General features: G+C 48.4%; 1 protein-coding gene across 1 annotated transcript in view; it reads left to right on the top strand.

Annotated features, from left to right (window-relative positions):
- Window positions 1–21,428, top strand: part of HYDIN (HYDIN axonemal central pair apparatus protein) — a 1,819,717-nt gene that overhangs the window by 803,226 nt on the left and 995,063 nt on the right. Inside the window, exon 33 of the mRNA XM_029609235.1 lies at window positions 8,174–8,301. Coding sequence (XP_029465095.1) covers window positions 8,174–8,301 — 128 coding nt within the window. The remainder of the gene's footprint in view (window positions 1–8,173; window positions 8,302–21,428) is intronic.

The following is a 21,428-nucleotide window of genomic DNA, read 5'->3' as shown; positions in this document are numbered from 1 at the left end:
CATCGACGACTTCTCGGCCTTTGACACCCTCTGCTCCCCCTCAGGACCAAGGGGATCGTAGAGATAAACATCGCCACCAGCATCGAAAGTCTCAGACCATCGAGGGAGCGAAATCATCGACCTTGCCATTGTCCGAGCTGCCGTCGAAGAAGCCCCATCCAGAAAAGGCACCGACCTTTTCGGCGACCAGGTCACCGAGGCAACCCTCACCGTTAAAGGCCGCAACTCCGCCTTTAACGGTGGTCCCTCCGGCTATGCCTTTGCCTCCTTCTTCTGTTCCAGAGCCAGGGCTACTAGCTCCAGGTCTCTGAGAAGAACTGGACTGGATGGTTCAGGAGGCCATCGACAAGGCGATGCATCGACTCCAGGTTCCTCCGACACCGGTACCGATTGCGGAACCGACCACTGACACAATTCCAGCAGCGTTGGCACCGCTGCTCTCGAGGATGGAAGTGCTTATGGCCGCTTTTCCACCGATGGACCCCGGGTCACCGATGGCTCCGGTACCCTCTCCACTTGCTCTGTCATCGGGAGGAGAAACACCGTTCTGCATCCCTCCATCAGGAGTTCTGCTGATGCCGTAGCCATCGATTCCGATACGTCTGTCGGTGCCACCGATCCATCCATCGATGCCCTCGATGCCTACACTGGTGCCTTCGATGCCCTCATCGGTGCCTCTAGTTATTCCTTCGAGTCCTTCAGAACCTCGACCAGGACCTTCGGGGATCCCACCGCCCCGTCCTCCTCTAGTCCCTAGAGGAGCAGGGGCTGATCCCTACGACACCTGGACCGATGATTCTTCACCAGATGCCGATGATTTGCCTTCACCACCTTCACCTACTGAAATCAGAAAGCATTCTCCTCCAGAGGACCTTTCTTTCATAAATTTTGTGAAGGAGATGTCTGAATTGGTTCCCTTCCAATTGCAGACTGAACAAGATGACAGGCATCAAAAATGGAGCTGTTACAATTCCTGGATGCTCCCAAGGAAATAACCTCCATCCCTATCCACCAGGTTCTTCTGGATCTCCTCAAAAAGAACTGGGAACATCCTGGCTCTGTTGCTCCAGTTCACAGGAAAGCTGACACTACCTATCTCTTTCAGTCAGCTCCAGGCTTTCGCAAACCTCAATTGGATCACCAATCTGTGGTTGTCGAATCTGCCCAGAAAAGAGCAATGAGATCAAAACCTCACACTTCCTTTCCCTCAGGCAAGGAACAGAAATTTCTAGATACCATTGGTCGCCGTGTCTTCCAGGGATCAAAGCTCATCTCCAGAATTGTCTCTATCAGCTCTACATGACCCAATATAATAAGGTCTTATTTAAGCAGATACAAGACTTAACAGACTCCCTGCCTCAGCAATTTCAAGAGCAACTCCAAACCCTAGTAAACAAGGGTTTTGAGGCAGGCAAGCATGAGATCAGATCATCTTACGATATCTTTGACACTGCTACCAGGGTATCTGCAGCTGCTATCTCGGCAAGACAATGGGCCTGGCTCAAGTCTTCCAATCTTCGTCCTGAAGTTCAGGACAGATTGACCGACTTGCCCTGTGTAGGTGACAATCTGTTTGGTGAGCAGATTCAACGGACGGTGGTAGAACTCAAGGACCATCATGAGACCCTGAGACAGCTCTCTCTGATGCCTTCTGAGTGCTCTTCAAAACAACCATTTCCGAAGGACTCTAAGAAGTCATTCTTCTGCCCGAAGAAGTCCTACCCGCCACCAACTAGAACCCGTTCTACGAGACCGTTTCAAAAAGCCCAGTCTCGTCAGACACGAAAACAAAAAATTCAAGCAGCTCCTTAGCCGGGTCCTGCTTCCGGTTTTTGACTCCTGCATAGAGGGCAGCAGCCAGCTTCCATTGCCCCACATACCACTGGGAGGTCGATTGTGCCATTTCAATAACAGGTGGCACTCATCACCTCAGACCAGTGGGTCCTGGCGATAATTGCTCAGGGTTATCATCTGAACTTTCTCTCCATTCCACTGGACTCCCCACCTCTACCAGCGTGGAGAAAATCCGATCACTCCATCCTTCTGGAACAGGAGGTCTCCCTCCACCTCCAGTCCAAGGCAATAGAACCAGTACCCTACTCTCAGCATGGCCTAGGATTCTATTCCCGGTACTTTCTAATCCGCAAAAAAATCAGGGGGTGTTCGTCCAATTCTGGACCTACATGCCCTCAACAAGTACCTCCAGCGAGAGAAGTTCAAAATGGTAACCTTGTGATCTCTTCTTCCTCTTCTACAAAGAGGAGACTGGCTCTGCTCTCTAGACCTCCAGGATGCATACACTCATATCGCGATCATTCAATGTCATCGCAAATACCTGAGGTTTCTATTAGGCCCCAAGCACTATCAGTACTGAGTGCTTCCATTTGGCCTCGCGTCTGCACCACAAAATGCCTCATCATTTATTTATTTATTTTTATTTATTAAAAAACTTTTCAATACCGTTGCTAAGTTTAAATACCATCACAACGGTTTACATGTAGGCACATATTTAATGTAGGTAATCATAGTTGCAGCCTTCCTCAGGACTCAAGGTGTCCACGTCTACCCCTATCTAGACGATTGGTTAATCAGGGCTCCCACTCAGCAAGCTGCTCTGTCGTCCCTGCATCTTACTTTACACACTCTAATTTCATTCGGATTTCTCGTCAACTACGACAAATCCTACCTAGTCCCATCTCAAACCTTATCATTCATTGGGGCAGACTTGGACACCTTGCAAGCAAAGGCTTTTCTGCCTCGACAGTGAGCTCTCACTCTCGTGTCTCTTGCACACTAGCTGCAGTCTCAGCGCTCCACGACTGCACGCCACTTTCTCATCCTCCTGGGACACATGGCGTCCTCAGTTCAGGTCACCCCAATGGCCCGCTTGGCCATGAGAGTCATGCAGTGGACTCTAAGGTCACAATGGACTCAATCCATTCCGCCCCTGTCGACTATTGTCCACGTAACTGACTCACTCCGTCAGTCTCTAGCTTGGTGGAGAAATCAGGTCAATCTCCTCCAGGGCTTGCCCTTCCAGGCTACAGACCCTCAAATTACTCTCACCACCGATGTTTCCAACCTCGGCTGGGGAGCCCACGTGGCCGATCTGCAGACACAAGGATCTTGGTCTCCAGAGGAAGCACCACCAAATAACACCAAATAAATTTCCTGGAGCTACGAGCAATCAGATATGCTCTCAGGGTATTTCAGGATCGCCTCTCCAATCAAGTCATCCTGATCCAGATGGACAATCAGGTGGCCATGTGGTACATCAACAAACAGGGAGGGACACAGATATGGGCGGAGGCCCTCTCCCACTCGATGTACCTCAGGGCCACCTACTTGCTGGGAGTGGACAATGTGTTGGCAGACAAGCTAAGTCGCACCTTTCAACCGCACAAGTGATCTCTCAACCCCTCCATAGTGAACTCGATTTTCCACCAAATAGACCTCTTTATGTCTCCTCAAAATCACTCGCAGCCAACACTGTCAGCCAAGAGATGCGTTCTCCCTATCATGGGCGACAGGTCTCCTATATGTATTCCCTCCACTTCTTCTTCTCTCAAAGACTCTCGTGAAGTTACGACAGGACAAGGGAACTATGATCCTGATAGCACCCCACTGGCCGCGCCAAGTGTGGTTTCCAATACTTCAGGATCTCTCCATTCGCAGGCACATTCCCTTGGGAAAGGACCTGCTTCTCATCACTCAAAACGATGGGTGCCTAAGCCACCCCAATCTTCAAGCCTTGTCCCTGACGGAATGGATGTTGAAAGGTTAATCCTTCAGCCACTTAACCTTTCTGAACCAGTTTCCCATGTCCTGATTGCTTCACGGAAGCCTTCCATGAGAAAATCTTATTCTTACAAATGGACCAGGTTTACGTCATGGTGCTCTTCTCAGTCCCTTGACCCCTTTACCTGTCCAATCACGAAGTTTCTGGACTATCTCTGGCAATTGTCAGAGTCATGTCTAAAAACTTCCTCCATCAGGATGCATCTCAGTGTGGTAGCTGCCTTCCAAAAAGGTGTCGGGGATAAGAACATAAGAACATAAGAAAATGCCATACTGGGTCAGACCAAGGGTCCATCAAGCCAAGCATCCTGTCTCCAACAGTAGCCAATCCAGGCCATAAGAACCTGGCAAGTACCCAAAAACCAAGTCCATTCCATGTTACCATCGCTAATGGCAGTGGCTATTCTCTAAGTGAACTTAATAGCAGGTAATGGACTTCTCCTCCAACAACTTATCCAATCCTTTTTTAAACACAGCTATACTGACTGCACTAACCACAACCTCTGGCAACAAATTCCAGAGTTTAATTGTGCGTTGAGTAAAAAAGAACTTTCTCCAATTAGTTTTAAATGTGCCCCATGCTAACTTCATGGAGTGCCCCGTAGTCTTTCTACTATCCGAAAGAGTAAATAACCGACTCACATCTACCCATTCTAGACCTCTCATGATTTTAAACATCTCTATCATATCCCCCCTCAGCCGTCTCTTCTCCAAGCTGAAAAGTCCTAACCTCTTTAGTCTTTCCTCATAGGGGAGCTGTTCCATTCCCCTTATCATTTTGGTAGCCCTTCTCTGTACCTTCTCCATCGCAATTATATCTTTTTTGAGATGCCACGACCAGAATTGTACACAGTATTCAAGGTGCGGTCTCACCATGGAGCGATACAGAGGCATTATGACATTTTCCGTTTTATTCACCATTCCCTTTCTAATAATTCCCAACATTCTGTTTGCTTTTTTGACTGCCGCAGCACACTGAACCGATGATTTCAATGTGTTATCCACTATGATGCCTAGATCTCTTTCTTGGGTTGTAGCACCTAATATGGAACCCAACATTGTGTAATTATAGCATGGGTTATTTTTCCCTATATGCATCACCTTGCACTTATCCACATTAAATTTCATCTGCCATTTGGATGCCCAATTTTCCAGTCTCACAAGGTCTTCCTGCAATTTATCACAATCTACTTGTGATTTAACTACTCTGAACAATTTTGTGTCATCTGCAAATTTGATTATCTCACTCGTCGTATTTCTTTCCAGATCATTTATGTACAGGGGTTGTACAACCCCTGGTAACACGTTTTTTGAAAGGCTTGCTTCACCTCAAGCCTCCTCTGCGTCCTCCGGCCCCTTCTTGGGACCTCAACCTAGTTTTGGATTGGCTCATGAAACCACCATTCGAGCCTCTTCATTCCTGTGACCTTTGATATCTCACATGGAAAGTGAGTTTCCTTTTGGCAATCACTTCCGCTCGCAGAGTTAGTGAATTACAGGCTCTAGTTACCTACCCACCTTACACTAAACTTCTGCAGGATCGGGCAGTACTCCGCACTCATGCTAAATTCTTACCTAAGGTACTTTCGGAATTTCATCTCAATCAATCCATTACACTACCTACCTTCTTTCCCAGGCCCCATTCCAATCCAGGAGAACAGGCTCTGCATACCATTGACTGCAAACAGGCTCTAGCGTTCTACCTAGACCGTACAACTGCCCACAGGAAAAGCACTTAATTGTTTGTCTCTTTCCATCCTATCAAATTGGGGCAGCCTGTTGGTAAGCAGATTCTATCTTCCTGGTTGGCGGACTGCATATCCTTTGGCTATCAGCAAGTGGGCATTCCACTTCAAGACCGTGTTAAAGCACACTCTGTGAGGGCCATGGTGACTTCAGTAGCACACCTACGATCGGTGCCACTTCCTGACATTTGCAGGGCTGCCACCTGGAGTTCTCTCCATACATTTACAGCGCATTATTGCTTAGACAAAGCCGGAAGACAAGATTCCCGCCTGCCCGGTGGGGTTCAGGATGCCCTCGGCCAAATTTCATCCCAGGCCTAGTGCCTTGCACGCCTGCATACATTTGGTACATGCTCGGACATCCTCAGCTCGGTACTCACCCATATGTGAGGACTACCATCCTGCTTGTCCTGTGAGAAAGCAAATGTTGCTTACCTGTAACAGGTGTTCTCACAGGACAGCAGGATGTTAGTCCTCATGAATCCCGCCCGCCGCCCTGCAGTGTTGGGTTCGTAATGTTTTCTTATTTTATTTTTCGGCACTACCTATAGCTTTTTAACAAGACTGAAGGGGGACCCCTGCTGGCTGCAGGGTTAGTGCCATGCAGCCATACAGGTAAGCAACATTTGCTTTCCACTTGGTGTACTAGCCATAGAGCAGATCCATTTAATTGCTCTACATCTGATCTTCTCAATCTGTCAAATTAAAGGTTGGTAACTAATATTGTCAGAGTCCATTTAATATCACCATCAATTGGAAGGTCATCCAGTTTTTTTGTCATCTCATATTAGCTAAGGCATCCATATTTAAAGGTATTTAGGCAGATATCTTTTGAATTATTCAGTTAATTGCTGACTTTTGAATATTTAGGGCAACTATCCAGATTTTCAGCTATATCCAGCTAAGTTATCCGGATAATTTTGGTGTGCCCCAGAACAGTCTTAAAGTTATCCTGTCATGTGTGGCCAGATAACTGGCTTTCCTTATTGTCCCACCAAACCAGGCCAGATGCATGGGCTTTGTTCCTCTATCAGCAGATGGCGATAGAGAACAAACATTTTCTGACATCACCCTATATATGAAACTTCATTATTTCTCTGTCTGTAACAGAGGATCTAATCTTGGAAGGTAACAGAAGTTCCTTTTCATAGGACTGTATAAGCTTTGGATTCAGTAAAGTGGGATACTCTGGATGCTGGCTTAAGGGTGGTTAGAGCTATCGCTAAACTTTTCCCCCTTTCTGAGGAGACATTGAAACAGTTCAAGTTTCCTAAAGTGGATGCTTTTGTGTCAGTAGTCTCTAAAAAGAACACAGTTCCTTGGGGGGGGGGGGGGGGGGAGGTGTACAAAAAGAGACCCAGAGACCCAGCTTTAACAGATGTTTAAGTATTTAGCTTTGGCACTTCAGGCAGTGGTTTGTTGTAGCTTTATGACTAAGGCTTATTTTTATGGGGTACAGCAGATTCCTGTGGACAGTACAGATGAAGGTTTGATTGTGTGAGAGGCAGAAAGGCTAGAAGCTGGAGTTATCTTTGAAGCAGATGCCCTCTATAATTTGATCAGGACTTCAGCCAGAGGGATGGCAGCATCTGTCCCAGGCAAGCATTTTCTGTGGTTATGTATTTGGTCTGTGGTTGAGTCTTCCAAGGCAAGGTTACATAATCTGACTCTTAGGGGTAAGCTTCTATAGGGGAAGACCTGAAGAAGCTGGTGAAGAATCTGAGGAAGACAAATTCCCATTGATTACTGGAGAATAAGCCCAAGGGTTCTCAGAAAGGGATCCCTATCAGGTCAAATTTTAAGGAGGCTAGGTGCTGCCAGCTGGGGAGAGGGCTCTTCTTTTCAGAAAGGACAGTTTGGAAGCTGATGGAGTTTGGCAGATAGTAGTAGTAAGGCCCCCCCCCCTTCCTTCCTTCAGCCACCGCCCCCCCCCCCACACACACACACTCTAACCCTAACCATTCCACCTTGAAACTTTAGAAATTCCATCCTTTTGCCAGTATTGTGATGCTCATAGTGTAATACCAGCAGCATTCAATGTTGCTGTGACAGAAATGCTGGAAGGGTAAGCTACCAGCATTTGGAGGGGCTGGAGGATGGGGGTACACAAACCAGTATGCTCTTATTTTTAAAGTATTGGTTGTGGATATGGGAATCAGGTCACTTCACTTTTTTTTTACACTATGCCACTTACCTGGCTATATTCTTTTGACACTAAATTTTTATTTTCTCCCTCAAATACACATAAGAAATAAGCCTCTGGGATCTCAGCATCCCAGGCAGCCTGATCTTCTGCGATCATGCTAGCAGATGGAAACAATCAGTGGTAATCAATTGCCAAAAAACTTATTGCTATGATCATTCCTCTTAGCATTTGTGGCTAATCTTGAGCAGATTTTTCATATTTTCAGATCATGATCTGTGTTCTTATTTTTACAATCTGAAGAATATTCAGTCCGGAGTAGGATTAATCTGATTTGCAAAAGCTGCCTGGATCAGAATTCTGCAATTCCTGTAACACTACGCAAAAATATAACCAGATAATGAATAGGATTTATGTCTGTGATCCTAGATTATAAAAAAGTGACCCATCTCTAATTGGATGTTGATTTTGCTGTTATATTTTCCAGGTTTCAGCATGGAGCTGGATCGAGTAAAGAACCTGCCCTACTGTGAAACTGAAACCTTTGAAGTAAAGTTTGATCCCCGGTCTGTCAACCTCCCTCTTGGAGATATTCAAATCTTTGTGCCTATTCAGGTATAGTATAATAATGGAGGTCTACAATCTAGTTAATTCATTGAAGCCTGGTGAGGATGGAAATATCTTTTCTCTCAGGAGAAGGCAATGGTTTTACCCTGGTACTCCTTCATTCTCAAATAAACTGGGGATTCAGATCCATCTTAGACCTGTGAAATTTGAATATGCTTCTGCAAAGGAAGACATTTAAGATGGTTTCCCTATGCACCATTCTTGCCCCTTTAAGTAATGGAGACTGGCTACACTATCTCAACCTCAAGGAAATATGCACTCACACAGAGACACATTCCAATCATATGCGGCATTTTCTTGTCTTTTGACCTGACATCAGCTCAACAAAATTTTAACCAATTAATTTTTTTAGATTTTTATATCTGCTTTTTAGCACTTCAAAGTGGATTACATTCAGGTACTGTAGGTATTTCCCTATTCCCACAGGGTTTACAATCTAATTTTGTACTTGAGGCAACAGAGGGTAAAGTGACTTGCCTAAGGGTCACAAGGAGTGACAGTAGGATTTGAACCCTGGTTTCCCTGGGTCTAGCCCGCTGCCATTAGGCTACTCCTCTACTCCAAATGTTATAGCATACCTGTGAAAGTTGGGAGTGCATGTATCTCCCTATTGGGCTGACTGAGTGGACAAGGTCACTAGTCAGGACTGGAAGATTGGTATGGATTATCTTCAAGGTCCTGGAATCACTTGAGTCTGTGATCCGTTTTGTGAATTTTCATATTTACCTGTCACCCCATTTGGAGTTTGAGTCTCTTCTAGATACAATTCAAATTAAGACTCATCTGATCTTAATAGATATGATAATTTATAAAGAAATATCATCATGGTTCATGTTGAGAATGCTAGATAGTGTGTCGTGAACAGTGCAAGTCAGTGTGTCCATGTGATAGAAGCCCAATGGACACTGAGATGTTAATAAACATGCCTGAGATTTCTTCCCAGGCCTATGGTTGAGCCATATTTGGTAGCATTCATTTTCCCTATACATACCCGGATCAGTCCAGACTCCTGGGTTTTGCCTCCCCTCCAGCAGATGGAGACAGAAAAGTTTGGAACTGACTCTGCCCTATATCTTGAGTTGCCACCTAGAGTCTGTCAGTATTTCTCTGTCTCCAGCAGATGGTGGAGGTGCAAATCTCTTCAGTCTGGATTAGCTAGAATTGGTTACATTACTTAGTTAAATTAGTTTCAAGACTTAGTTGGATTAAAAAAAACAACAAAAAAAAAAACTAAAGGACTTTAAGCCTCCCAGGAGGTTGTCAGGTCCTAGTGGGACCATCCCCCCTGGTAATAGAGGCTGAGGAGCAGAGGGTTGAGAACCCTATAACCTGCCCTCTTGGCAGCAACTGAAGGTGATACCGGGAAACCTGGTTCACTCACCCTCAGGGAGGGGACAGAACTTGTTTTTTGACTGACAAAACCCCCCAAAAACCGCGAAGTGATAGACTAAGAGGAACAAGGTAATCTATTTATTTCTTGATCTCACGGCCGGCCCAGCGACCTCTTCGTTCCCCCCGCCGCTGCTTCTCTGCCTGCCTTAGAGCCGCCTGTTCGTCTTCTGGGAGCGCACGCGCGTGGTTTTCCAGAGCCGGTATTTTTTCTGAGTTCCTCTCCAGAGGGGAGGTCACCTTGGGGAAGGTGGTAAATGATTTTTCCCAGGGCGGCAGTTCCAGAGTGCGCCGAGACCCTAGGAGGCTCGATAGACAATGTCAGCCTTCAGACCTGTTCCTGCTCAGCACGGGAATGGACGCCATTTTACAGACATTCAGGGCACAAGAGCAGGCTACTTTGGGGGAAGGGAATTCCCCACTACTACTTTTGCCGTGGTCTGGGGCCTCCAGGGGGGACGATTTACAGGCTGATCAGGCGAACTCGTCAGGTGAGGGCCCTGGAGGTGCCTCTGATGATTCTTCTTCATCGTTCTCAGAATTTGTTTTGCTACTCCACAAGGCCTTTAAGGCCCAGAGAGCGGCTAGAAGGCATGGTAGCAGGGTCCCTCGTTCAGCCCCAGTACCCTCGGTTGGGGGAATGTGTGCCATCTCAACCCACAAGCGCCCCAAGTCCCCGGGGGAGATGGGACAGTTCGTCTTCAGAGCATTCAGATGGAGAGGAGCCCCATCCACAGGATCCTCAGGGACTGGATGCGGATCCGGACAGCCAGCTCCAGCCTACCAAGCAAACTGGCATACCAATGGTCGAAGGTGATGACCGAAAGGTGGTACGCTTATTCCGAAAGGATGAGTTGGGACCACTCATCCCAGCTATTATGGAAGAATTAGGGATTGAGGTCCCTCAGGAGGATTCACGGCTGGGAGCCATGGATCCGGTGATGGTTGGGCTCAGGGGTCCAGCTCGGTCTTTTCCTTTCCATATGTCAGTTACTGACCTATTGTTTCGAGAGTGGGAAACTCCGGATTTGGGCTTGAATGTCAGCCGAGCTATGGACAAGTTGTACCCACTATCAGAGGAAGCCCTGGACCTCCTCAAGGTGCCCAATGTGGATGCTGCAGTTTCCGTGGTGACAAAAAAGACCACCATCCCAGTGACGGGAGCCACAGCCCTCAAGGATTTATAGGATCACAAACTGGAGATGCAATTGAAAAAGATTTTTGAAGTTTCGGCTCTGGGGGTCCGGGCTGCCATGTGCAGCAGTTTTGCGCTGAGAGCCAGTCTCCGCTGGGTACAGCAGTTACAATCAGGAGCATCCCTTTCTAAGGCAGAGGCGGTTCAAGCCGGGAGGTTGGAAGCCGCGGTGGCTTACAGCACAGATGCGCTTTATGACCACCTTCACACTTCCTGCAGGACTATGGGTTTGGCTGTCTCTGCCCACAGACTCCTATGGCTCAGAAACTGGTCCTCAGATGTTTCTTCAAAAGCCCAGTTGAGATCATTGCCCTTTAAAGGAAAATTGCTGTTTGGCTAAGAATTGGAGGATGTGATTAAGTCTCTGCGAGAAAACAAAGTCTATAAGCTGCCGGAAGATAAGCCCAGGATGAGGGGGCCCTTTCACCAGCGCTTGAGATTCCAGGGGAATCACCTTTTTCGATCTTTCAGATCCTACGGGTCCTTGTCTCAGCAGGGTCCTAGCCGGCAACATTCCTGGAATCAGTCCTTTCGAGGCCGACGTCCTGCTAGAGACAGAGTCCCACAGGGACTTGAGGGTCTCAAGTCTGCACAATGCAGCGATGCTGGTTCACTCCTCCATACCGAAGATAGGGGGCAGGTTGTCCCTTTTCCTAGAGGAGTGGACCAATTTGACCTCAGACCAGTGGGTCCTCAATATAATAGAACACGGCTACACTTTAGATTTTGCTTGGCCGCTCCAGGAGCGATTTCTGGTTTCCTCATGCTCTTACGAACAAAAATGTCTGGCTGTGCGCAACACCCTAAGAAGACTGCAGGACTTGGGCTCCATAGTACCAGAACCTGTTGGAGAACTCAGGCGGGTTCGCTATGCCATTTACTTTGTGGTACCCAAAAAGGAAGGCACTTTCCGACCCATCCTCGACTTAAAGAGAGTGCCTTGATTTTGCATGGAAACTCTTCGTTTTGTGATAGCGTCCGTTCACAGGGAAGAGTTCTTGGCGTCTCTAGACCTGACCGATGCGTATTTGCACATAGCCATCCGCCCCGACCATCAAAAGTATCTGCAGTTCGCAATCCTCGGGAATCACTTCCAATTATGTGCCCTGCCCTTCGGTCTGGCATCGGCGTCCAGGGTATTCACCAAAGTAATGGTGGTCGTAGCAGCGGCTCTCCGGAGAGAGGGTTTTCTGGTGCATCCTTATCTGGATGACTGACTGATTCAAGCGAAATCGGAGGACCATTGCCGGAAGGCGGTACATCGTGTCCTACAGCTGTTGAGCCTGCTGGGCTGGGTTGTCAATCCGGACAAGAGTCATCTGGTTCCCTCCCAGTCCTTGGAATTTTTGGGTGCTTGGTTCGATACCCTCTTGGGCAAAGTTTTCCTTACCGAGGAGCGACTTACCAAGATGCAGACTCGGGTGGAGGCTTTGCGATCCATGCCTCATCCCAGAGTCTGGTAGGGATGTGCAGAGAGTATGGATTCATCCAATTCGGTATTTGTATTCATCAGCGGGCAAATACGTTACATTCGTTCAATGACACCCCCGATCCGTTGATATGTTGCATTCGTTTTCCGGTTCCCATTAAAGTCAATGGGAGAAGTATTGGCAGCCTGTTTTTGGCTGCAGAATGGGGTTTTCTTATCAATTTTGATGAAACTTCTAGGGATCAATCATCAGAACAAGAAAAGAGCTCCAAGGTACTTAGACTGTGGCAAAGTGGCACCAAAGTGGCATGAATAGCCTAAGGTATTTTAAAGGGGCAAAGGGGTACCAGGAGTGGCAAGAAGAGTGCTTTAATAGAGGTGCAAAGCAGCAGCAAGAGTGTCAAAAACACACCACAGCTTCAAAAGAGAGCACCAATAACAGATGCATGAACCCTTGAAGGCAGCACGACAGGCAAAGCGGCAAGACAAGTGGCTTCAACATCCCTCAGCACAATGAAGGGGGAACATAGCAAGCAGAAAGACTAGCACCAACACACTGAGCAACCATGATAGTGGCAAGAACACCACAAGGAGTTGAGTGAGTCATCTGGGGTATGGCAGCAAGGCAGAGAGGCAGAGGGTAGATACAGGCTGGCTACACCCAGGGAGAGTTCCCTTTCCTTTGTGCATGAAAGGGTTCCCTAGAATGGGTTCGCCCCTAGAGTGGGGTGTTTCTGTTGGTGTCTAGTGAGCTCTCGCTGGTCTTTTAAAATCTGATGGAGTTAGCAGATATACAAATGAGAATTTTCAAGGCCAAGGCGGAGGAGTTTTCCATGTAAACAGCAGTTCAACATGGGTCAGAGGGTAGATACAGGCTGGCTACACCTGGGGAGAGTTCCCTTTCCTTTGCACAGGAAAGGGCTCCCTAGAATGGGTTCACCCCTAGAGTGTGGTGTTTCCATTGGCGTCTAGTGAGCTCTCGCTGGTCTTTTAAAATCTGGTGGAGTTAGCAGATATACAAACGAGAATTTTCAAGGCCGAGGCGGAGGAGGTTTCCATGTAAACAGCGGTTCAACATGGATCAGAGGGTAGATACAGGCTGGCTCACCCAGGCATAGTTCCCTTTCCTTTGAGCAGGAAAGGGCTCCCCGGAATGGGTTGGCCCGTAGAGTGGAGCACGAGCCTTCAAAGTGTGGCGACTTGGAGCAGGGTGCCATGTGAACAGCGGTTCAACATGGGTCAACAGGTGCTAAGAGAGAGGCTGGCAGTGGCTACACTGGGGAGATTTCCCTTTCCTTTGAGCAGGAAAGGGCTTCCTTGGAATGGGTTGGCCCCTAGAGTGGAGCACAAGCCTTCAAAGTGTGGCGATGTGGAGGAGGTCTCACTGTGAACAGCAGTTCAACATGGGTCAACAGGTACTAAGAGATAGGCTACAACACCGGGGAGAGTTCCCTTTCCTTTGAGCAGGAAAGGGCTTCCTTGGAATGGGTTGGCCCCTAGAGTGGAGCACGAGCCTTCAAAGCGTGGCGACGTGGAGCAGGGTGCCATGTGAACAGCGGTTCAACATGGGTCAACAGGTACTAAGAGATAGGCTCCAACATCAGGGAGAGTTCCCTTTCCTTTGAGCAGGAAAGGGCTTCCTTGGAATAGTTTGGCCCCTAGAGTGGAGCACGAGCCTTCAAAGCGTGGCGACGTGGAGCAGGGTTTCACTGTGAGCTTGGTCTCACTGCCACAGTCTAAGTACCTTAGAGTTTTTTTCTTGTTCTGAACATGGGTCAACAGGTGCTAAGAGATAGGCTGCTACATCCAGGAAGAGTTCCCTTTCCTTTGAGCAGGAAAGGGCTCCCTGGAATGGGTTGGCCCCTAGAGTGTATAATGATACAAATTGTTAGGATTTAAGCATTTGCAAACAGATCATGACTTCATAAGCAAGACGGAGGAAGTTCTCTTCTCTGCCCTGAAACTAAAGAAAATTGTTTGTTTTATTTAAGGATCCATGCTGTGAAGGATTACTAGTTTGAATTGCCAGAGATTGAGGTTTCCCTTTGTTCCGAGGGTTCAGCTGCTAGGACTGGACATAAGGCCTGGACGAACAGGTGCAGCATTCGAGGACAGAGGTCAAGCCCATGTAGGGACATAAGGCCTGGACGTACAGGCACAGCAATCGAGGACAGAGGTCAAGCCCTTGTAGGGACGTAAGGCCTGGATGGACAGGCATAGCATTCGAGGACAGAGGTCAAATGGAAACCCACATAGGGACATAAGGCCTGGACGGACAAGCACAGCAATCGAGGACAGAGGTCAAACCCTTGTAGGGACATTAGGCCTGGACATACAGGCACAGCAATTGAGGACAGAGGTCAAGCCCTTGAAGGGACATTAGGCCTGGATGTACAGGCACAAAAATCGAGGACAGAGGTCAAGCCCTTGTAGGTACATTAGGCCTGGACGTACAGGCACAGCAATCGAGGACAGAGGTCAAACCCTTGTAGGTACATTAGGCCTGGACGGACAGGCACAGCATTTGAGGACAGAGGTGAAACCCTTGTAGGGACATTAGGCCTGGACGTACAGCACAGCAATCGAGGACAGAGGTCAAACCCTTGTAAGGACATTAGGCCTGGACGTACAGGCACAGCAGTCGAGGACAGAGGTGAAACCCTTGTAGGGACATTAGGTCTGGACGGACAGGCACAGCATTCGAGGACAGAGGTCAAACGGAAACCCAATTAGGGACATAAGGCCTGGATGGACAAGTACAGCATTCGAGGACAGAGGTCAAGCCCACATAGGGACATAAGGCTTGGACGGACTGGCACAGCATTCGAGGACATGAAGAGCTCTCAGAAATAAGAAAACCGCTACTCAAGTCCAGATCTACAATATCAACCTATGTTGACTTTGTGGTTTACACAGTGCCTCTGTAAACAATCGGAACAGAGAGGATGAACTAGAGTGCAACCACCACCAGTTTTCGATAGTACTAGAAACATTACTGTTGGCAAGGTCATAAAAAATATTGAGCATATGAAATATGCAAGTTCCAAACATCTTAAGTCATCTTTTTATGTTCTTACATTCCAAATGTGGACAGACAGGCACAGCGTTACAGGTCAGGCCCTTTTAGGGACGTACAGCCTGGACAGTGGACAGACAGGCACAGCGTTAGAGGTCAGGCCCTTGTAGGGACGTACGGCCTGGACAGTGGATGGACAGGCACAGCGTTTCAGGTCAGGCCCTTGTAGGGACGTACGGCCTGGACAGTGGACGGACAGGCACAGCGTTTCAGGTCAGGCCCTTGTAGGGACATACAGCCTGGACAGTGGACGGACAGGCACAGCGTTAGAGGTCAGACCCTTGTAGGGATGTACGGCCTGCACAGTGGACGGACGGGCACAGCGTTTCAGGTCAGGCACTTGTAGGGATGTATGGCCTGGACAGTGGATGGACAGGCACAGCATTTCAGGTCAGGCCCTTGTAGGGACGTACGGCCTGGACAGTGGATGGACTGGCACAGCATTTCAGGTCAGGCCCTTGTAGGGACATACAGCCTGGACAGTGGACGGACAGGCACAGTGTTTCAGGTCAGGTACATGTGCTGCAGTGCTTATATTATCTGGAGCATAGGAGGCAGTTAGAGCTGCTGCAAGGATTTCAATTGCTTTTATTCATCTTGCCATTCACAGGGAAAATTTGGAAACCCAAGCAAAGGCAGGTTTACTTTTGAAAATACTAGCATTTCCATCAACTCTGGTGCCAGCCTTGAGTGGTGAGGGCTCATGATATCCCCTGTCATTGAAAAGACACGTTCACTGGGCACACTGGTTGGTGGACATGACAGATATCGCTGAGCCACTTTGGCTAGGTGTGGCCAGACAGTGCACTTGTGTGCCCAATATGCCATCAGATCTGTCTGCATGTTCTCTGTGGGCTCTGAGAGATATTGTGTCACTGACAGCTGTGCTGGTGTCTCCTTTGCTTGGGTGAGCTGAGAGTCACTCATGCCAGCTGCTTTCTCTCTAGCCCATAGCACAAAAGATGAATCTTTATGGGCAACATGCCTTTGGTGTTCTGAAGTGGAGGAGGAGGTACTAGCTGTCGCCGACAGAGTGCTGCTCCTGCTTGGGCTAGCACAACTCTCTGAAGTGCCCGCTGTTTCCTCCTCTGCTTCATGCCTAATCTGTCTCTGCCTATGAAGCTCCTGTTCATGGACTTTTGCTAACAACAGGTCCTTCACCAATAGGAGACAATCGTACTGTAGGGCGAGTTTCCCTTTCACACGGGGATCACAGACTGTGGTGAGCATGTATGTGTTCTGTTCTGTTAAAGGCCTTAATCTCTCTTCCACCTGCTGCTGCAAAATGTCCAGACAGTGCAGCACCTCAACTGTCATTCCCTCTTCCTATTTAAAGGCCTCCAAATTTTCATCCAGGAAATTAACTATAGGGATGATGTCAGCCAAGGTGGCACTTCTGGAACTCAGCTCCTCCGTGACATCCTTGAAGGGCTGCAGGATTTTTACCAGCTGACTCATGACTAACCAACTATGATGCCCTAGGGGATTCTGCACACCTATGTCCATTGAACCAGAAAGTTCCTGAAGGGGTGTCTGCAGCTCCACTAACCTCTGCAGCATCATAAAGGTGGAATTCCACCAGGTGGCAATGTCTTGAATGAGAACCTGCCCCGCCTTCACACTTCTGTGGAAGTGCGCTGTTATGTTCCTGCACTTCTGAATTAAGCTATGCAGGTATTCATTCTCTTGGTCATTGGACTCCAACCCCAGAGCTGACTTCACTACCAGGTGCAGAGTGTGTGCAAAACATCGGATGTTCTTAAGGCGCCTATCTGTTATTGCCTTAACCATGTTTGCACCATTGTCTGTGACAAAGAACCCTGCCTGAGGATTCCTGTCTCGCTGGTGTAGTTGCCAGCCCTCCAGCATCTGTCTGATGCATGCTAGAATATTGACTGCGGTATGTGCCTGGTCCTTCAGGTGAGTGTGCAGTAAAGCCCACCTCCACCCTGATACTTGTTCAGTAATAGAGCTACTGCCTGCCCCTGCGTAAGCCAGGTCCCATCAGTGTGCTATCATGGAGAGGTAAGAGTGTGCAGCATTCATGGCGGTCCAGATATCGCAGGTGAAATGCACACTCCCCTGTGCCTTAGCTAGCAGTGCTTGGATGCGACTGCGACACTGCTTGTACAGGCTGGAGATGACCTTTCTGCTAAATATGGTTCTGGAGGGGACTTTATAATTTGGAACTACGACCTTCAGAAAATGTTTGAAACCCACATTCTCCACTAACTGCAAGGGCTGGTCATCAAGGGCAATTATTTCCCCAATGCTCCTGGTTACAACTTTTGAGGCTGCCTGCCTCCTAACCCGGGATAGCATTACCACACTCCACCCCATTTCCTCCATGGTGGGTTGTCACTTCTGCCACATGTCAGGGGGTTGGTGGCCTGCCACCTGACTGCTAGAAGGGGCTGAGGGCATGGGCTGACTCTGCTCCTATTCAAATACACTTTACGCTGCTTGGAAGAGGTCCCCTGACTGGTACTGCCACCATCCCCAGATGGCAGTACTGTTGTTGGGTGTTGCCTCTTCATATGATGTGTCATGCCAAAATTAGATAGATGTCCCATTTGCTTCCCTCTGCCACAGTAATTACACCGAGCAAAACATGGGTCCTCTGTCACTTTAAAGTGGCTCCAGATCGCAGATGTCTTTCATGATCCTCCCTTCTGTATTGCCTTTGGGGTGGATGCTGGCACTGGAACTGAAGTAGTGGGCGCACCCTGAGAAGCAATGCCAGGGGCCTCAGTCACACTCTGTGCCTGCACTGACTGCTCTTCCTCCTCCTCCTCATCAACAGTTTTATCTCTCCCCTGCTGCACTGAAGTGGAGGCTAAGACAGGACTAACTGATCCTCCTAAAACTTCGTCAGCTATTACTCCTTCCGTTTCTGATGAGAATCCCACACAAGATGATTCTTCATCGGAATCAGAAGCAAACAGTGCTAAGTTGAGACTGCTGTCCCACTGTTGCGTTTGGGTGTCGACATTTTGTCTTGCATGACTCAGCCTCCCCTTCCCTCACCTCCAAAACTACAGGGTCAGAAACAGTTGTGGCGATCCATCATGTTTAGATTTCATTTTTTTCTGGATGGAACTGCCAGTGCCTGCCCCTCCAAAGAGTTTAGATTGCAATAGGTCCCTTTTTAACTTTAGTGGGGGACTGACACTAGTGCCTTTTGAAGTGCCTCCTCTGCCAGTCCCAATCACTCAACCACATCTAGCTTTCCCTGACATTATGGGTTCAATGTCACTGCTTAGTGCCTACTGGCTGCCCACCGGCACAGTGCCTTGATATGCACTAATGTAATGTGTGTGTACACATTGAGCTTGGAACTACAAAAGAGGACCACTGGGGATTTGGCTGCACAGACTGTCCTAATAATATACTTGAGTCTGCTAAACTACTCAGTGCCCACTGGCACAGTGCCTTGATATGCACTAATGTAATGTGTGTGCACACACCGAGCTTATAACTACAAAAGAGGCCCACTGGGATTTGGCTGCACACACAGACCATTGTTGTCCCAGTATACTTGAGTCTGCTAAACTGCCTGCCCACTGGCACTGAAGCCCAGTGCACAGAGAGACTGAGTGAGTTCAATTAAACAAATGCAGTTAACAAAAAAGCTGGAATTGTTGGCACAGCAGGAAAATCGATGAAATATATTTTTCAATGGCAATTCTAGAAACTAGCTAGAAATTGAATATGTCTCTCCCACCCAAATGGTGCTTGCAACCTACCCCAGAGGGTGAATTAAACAAAACGCCACTGCTAGCAGCTTCTCTTCCTGGCACAGAGAGACCGTCTCAAAACAACTAAAAAAAGTGCTTAAAAAAAAAAAAACAGGGCTAGCTGGCACTGCAGCCAAATGAAGCACAAATATCTTTTTCTATCTAAGTAACTAGCCTAGCTAGCAATTGAATACAGATTTGAGAACTCAGACTAGCTCTGATTGCATCCACGTTCTGCAGAGACTGACCACCTCCCAGCCTCCTCAGATCACCCCTGCAAATAAAGTGCATGGCACGCCGCGTGCTTAAATATATATAGTTCTGGGTCATCAGGAAAAGTGTCACTGACCACTGAGTGAGAGCGCGATTGGCTGCATTGCAAAACTTCTTATTGCTGATACGTTGCATTCTGGTCTCCTTGCCAACCTGTCCGACCCACTGTGACAGGGCTGTGAGGTCACTGATGACTCACAGGAAAGGGCTGGTTTTTGGCTATAGATACACCCAAATGGCGTTCTCCGATTTGAAATGGCGACTAAGAAAAGCGTGCGCCGCCAAACGTATGGAACGGATGATATGTTATATTCGTGGGGAATCGCGATACGTTTCGCGACCCCACGAATATAACAAATATGGACATATATGTTGCGGATTGCCAATAAGTTGCAAACGAATGCACACCCCTAGAGTCTGGCATTATTTACAGGTTCTTGGTTCAATGGCTTCCACTCTTGATCTAGTCCCATGGGCCTTTGCGCATATGAGGCCTCTTCAGTCAGCATTACTCTCCCGTTGGAATCCGCTTTCCGAACAGTTTCACTTTCTTCTACCCCTTACGGACTTGGTGCGTTCCAGTCTTGTTTGGTGGCTTCTCCCAGACAATTTATGTCAGAGGTGGACTTGGAAATGCCCTCTTGGACAGTGGTAACCACCAATGCGAGTCTCTCCAGTTGGGGAGCGGTCTGTCGGGGGAGAGTGGTGCAAGGCCAGTGGTCAAGAACGAAGTCCTCCTGGTCGATCAATCGGTTGGAGACCAGAGCAGTTCGGTTAGTTCTGCAGGCCCTCTTTCCCTTGGTAAAGGGAACTTCAGTAAGAAAGAGTGCTCTCTGACAATACGACGATGGTGGCCTTCATCAATCAAGGCGGAACCAAGAGTTGCCCAGTGGCAATGGAGGCCCAGCTGTTGATCAGTTGGGCGGAGCAGCACCTGTACAAGATAGCAGCCTCTCACATAGCCGAAGTGGACAATGTACAAGCCGATTTTCTCAGCCACCACCAGCTGGACCCTGGAGAGTGGGAGCTCTTCGAGGCCTTTCGTCTTCTATGCGACCACTGGACCACGCCCTCCGTGGACCTGATGGTGACATTCCGCAATGCCAAGGCTCCCCAATTCTTCAGTCGGCGCCGGGAGCCAGGAGCAGAGGGTGTGGATGCTCTAGTCGTTCCCTGGCCGAAGGACATTCTGTTGTACGTATTTCCGCCTTGGCCGTTGGTCAGCAAGGTGCTGCGTCACATCGAAGCTCAATTGGACGAAGTAGTGCTAGTTGCGCCAGAGTGGCCGTGTCGCCCATGGTTTACGGACCTCGTGAATCTAGCAGTGGACGGACCCCTGAGGTTTCATCCATCTCCATATCTTCTGCACCAAGGCCCCGTTTGTTTGCAAGAGGCAGATCACTTCTGTCTAGCGGCATGGCTTTTAAAAGACGGAGATTGAGGAGCAAGGGTTACTCAGTTGTGGTAATTACCACACTTCTACAGTCTCACAGCCCTCTACCTCCATGGCGTTCGTCAGAGTTTGGGGTATCTTTGAGGCCTGGTGCCTGGACCACGAGGTGGAGCCGTCCAGGGCTTCCGTTGCAGATGTTTTGACCTTTTTACGGGCAGGCCTGTAAAAAAGGATTGGCCTTTAATTCCCTAAGAGTCCAGGTGGCGGCCCTTGGTTGTTTTCGAGGTAAGGTACAGGGCGTTGCCCTGGCATCCCATCCAGATGTGGTTCGCTTTTTGCGTGGGGCCAAGCATTTCCATCCTCCAGTTCGGAAACCTTGTCCCTCATGGAAGTTGAATCTGGTCCTCCACACTCTTTGCAATGCATCTTTCGAGCCATTGAAGTGAGAAATTCTGAAGGATCTGACATTGAAAGTGGTCTTCCTTGTGGCTATCTCCTCAGCGAGGAGTGTATCGGAGCTTCAGGCCCTATCTTGCAAGGAGCCCTTCCTACGGATTACAGAAGCAGGCATCTCCTTGAGGACAGTTCCCTCCTTTCTCCCGAAAGTGGTGTCCTCCTTTCAT

This window comes from Rhinatrema bivittatum, chromosome 7 (genome assembly GCF_901001135.1).
Source record: "Rhinatrema bivittatum chromosome 7, aRhiBiv1.1, whole genome shotgun sequence".
Classification (NCBI taxonomy): Eukaryota; Metazoa; Chordata; class Amphibia; order Gymnophiona; family Rhinatrematidae; genus Rhinatrema; species Rhinatrema bivittatum.
Note: the sequence above shows the minus strand (reverse complement) of the source record. Positions and strands in the feature narration are given on the sequence as shown.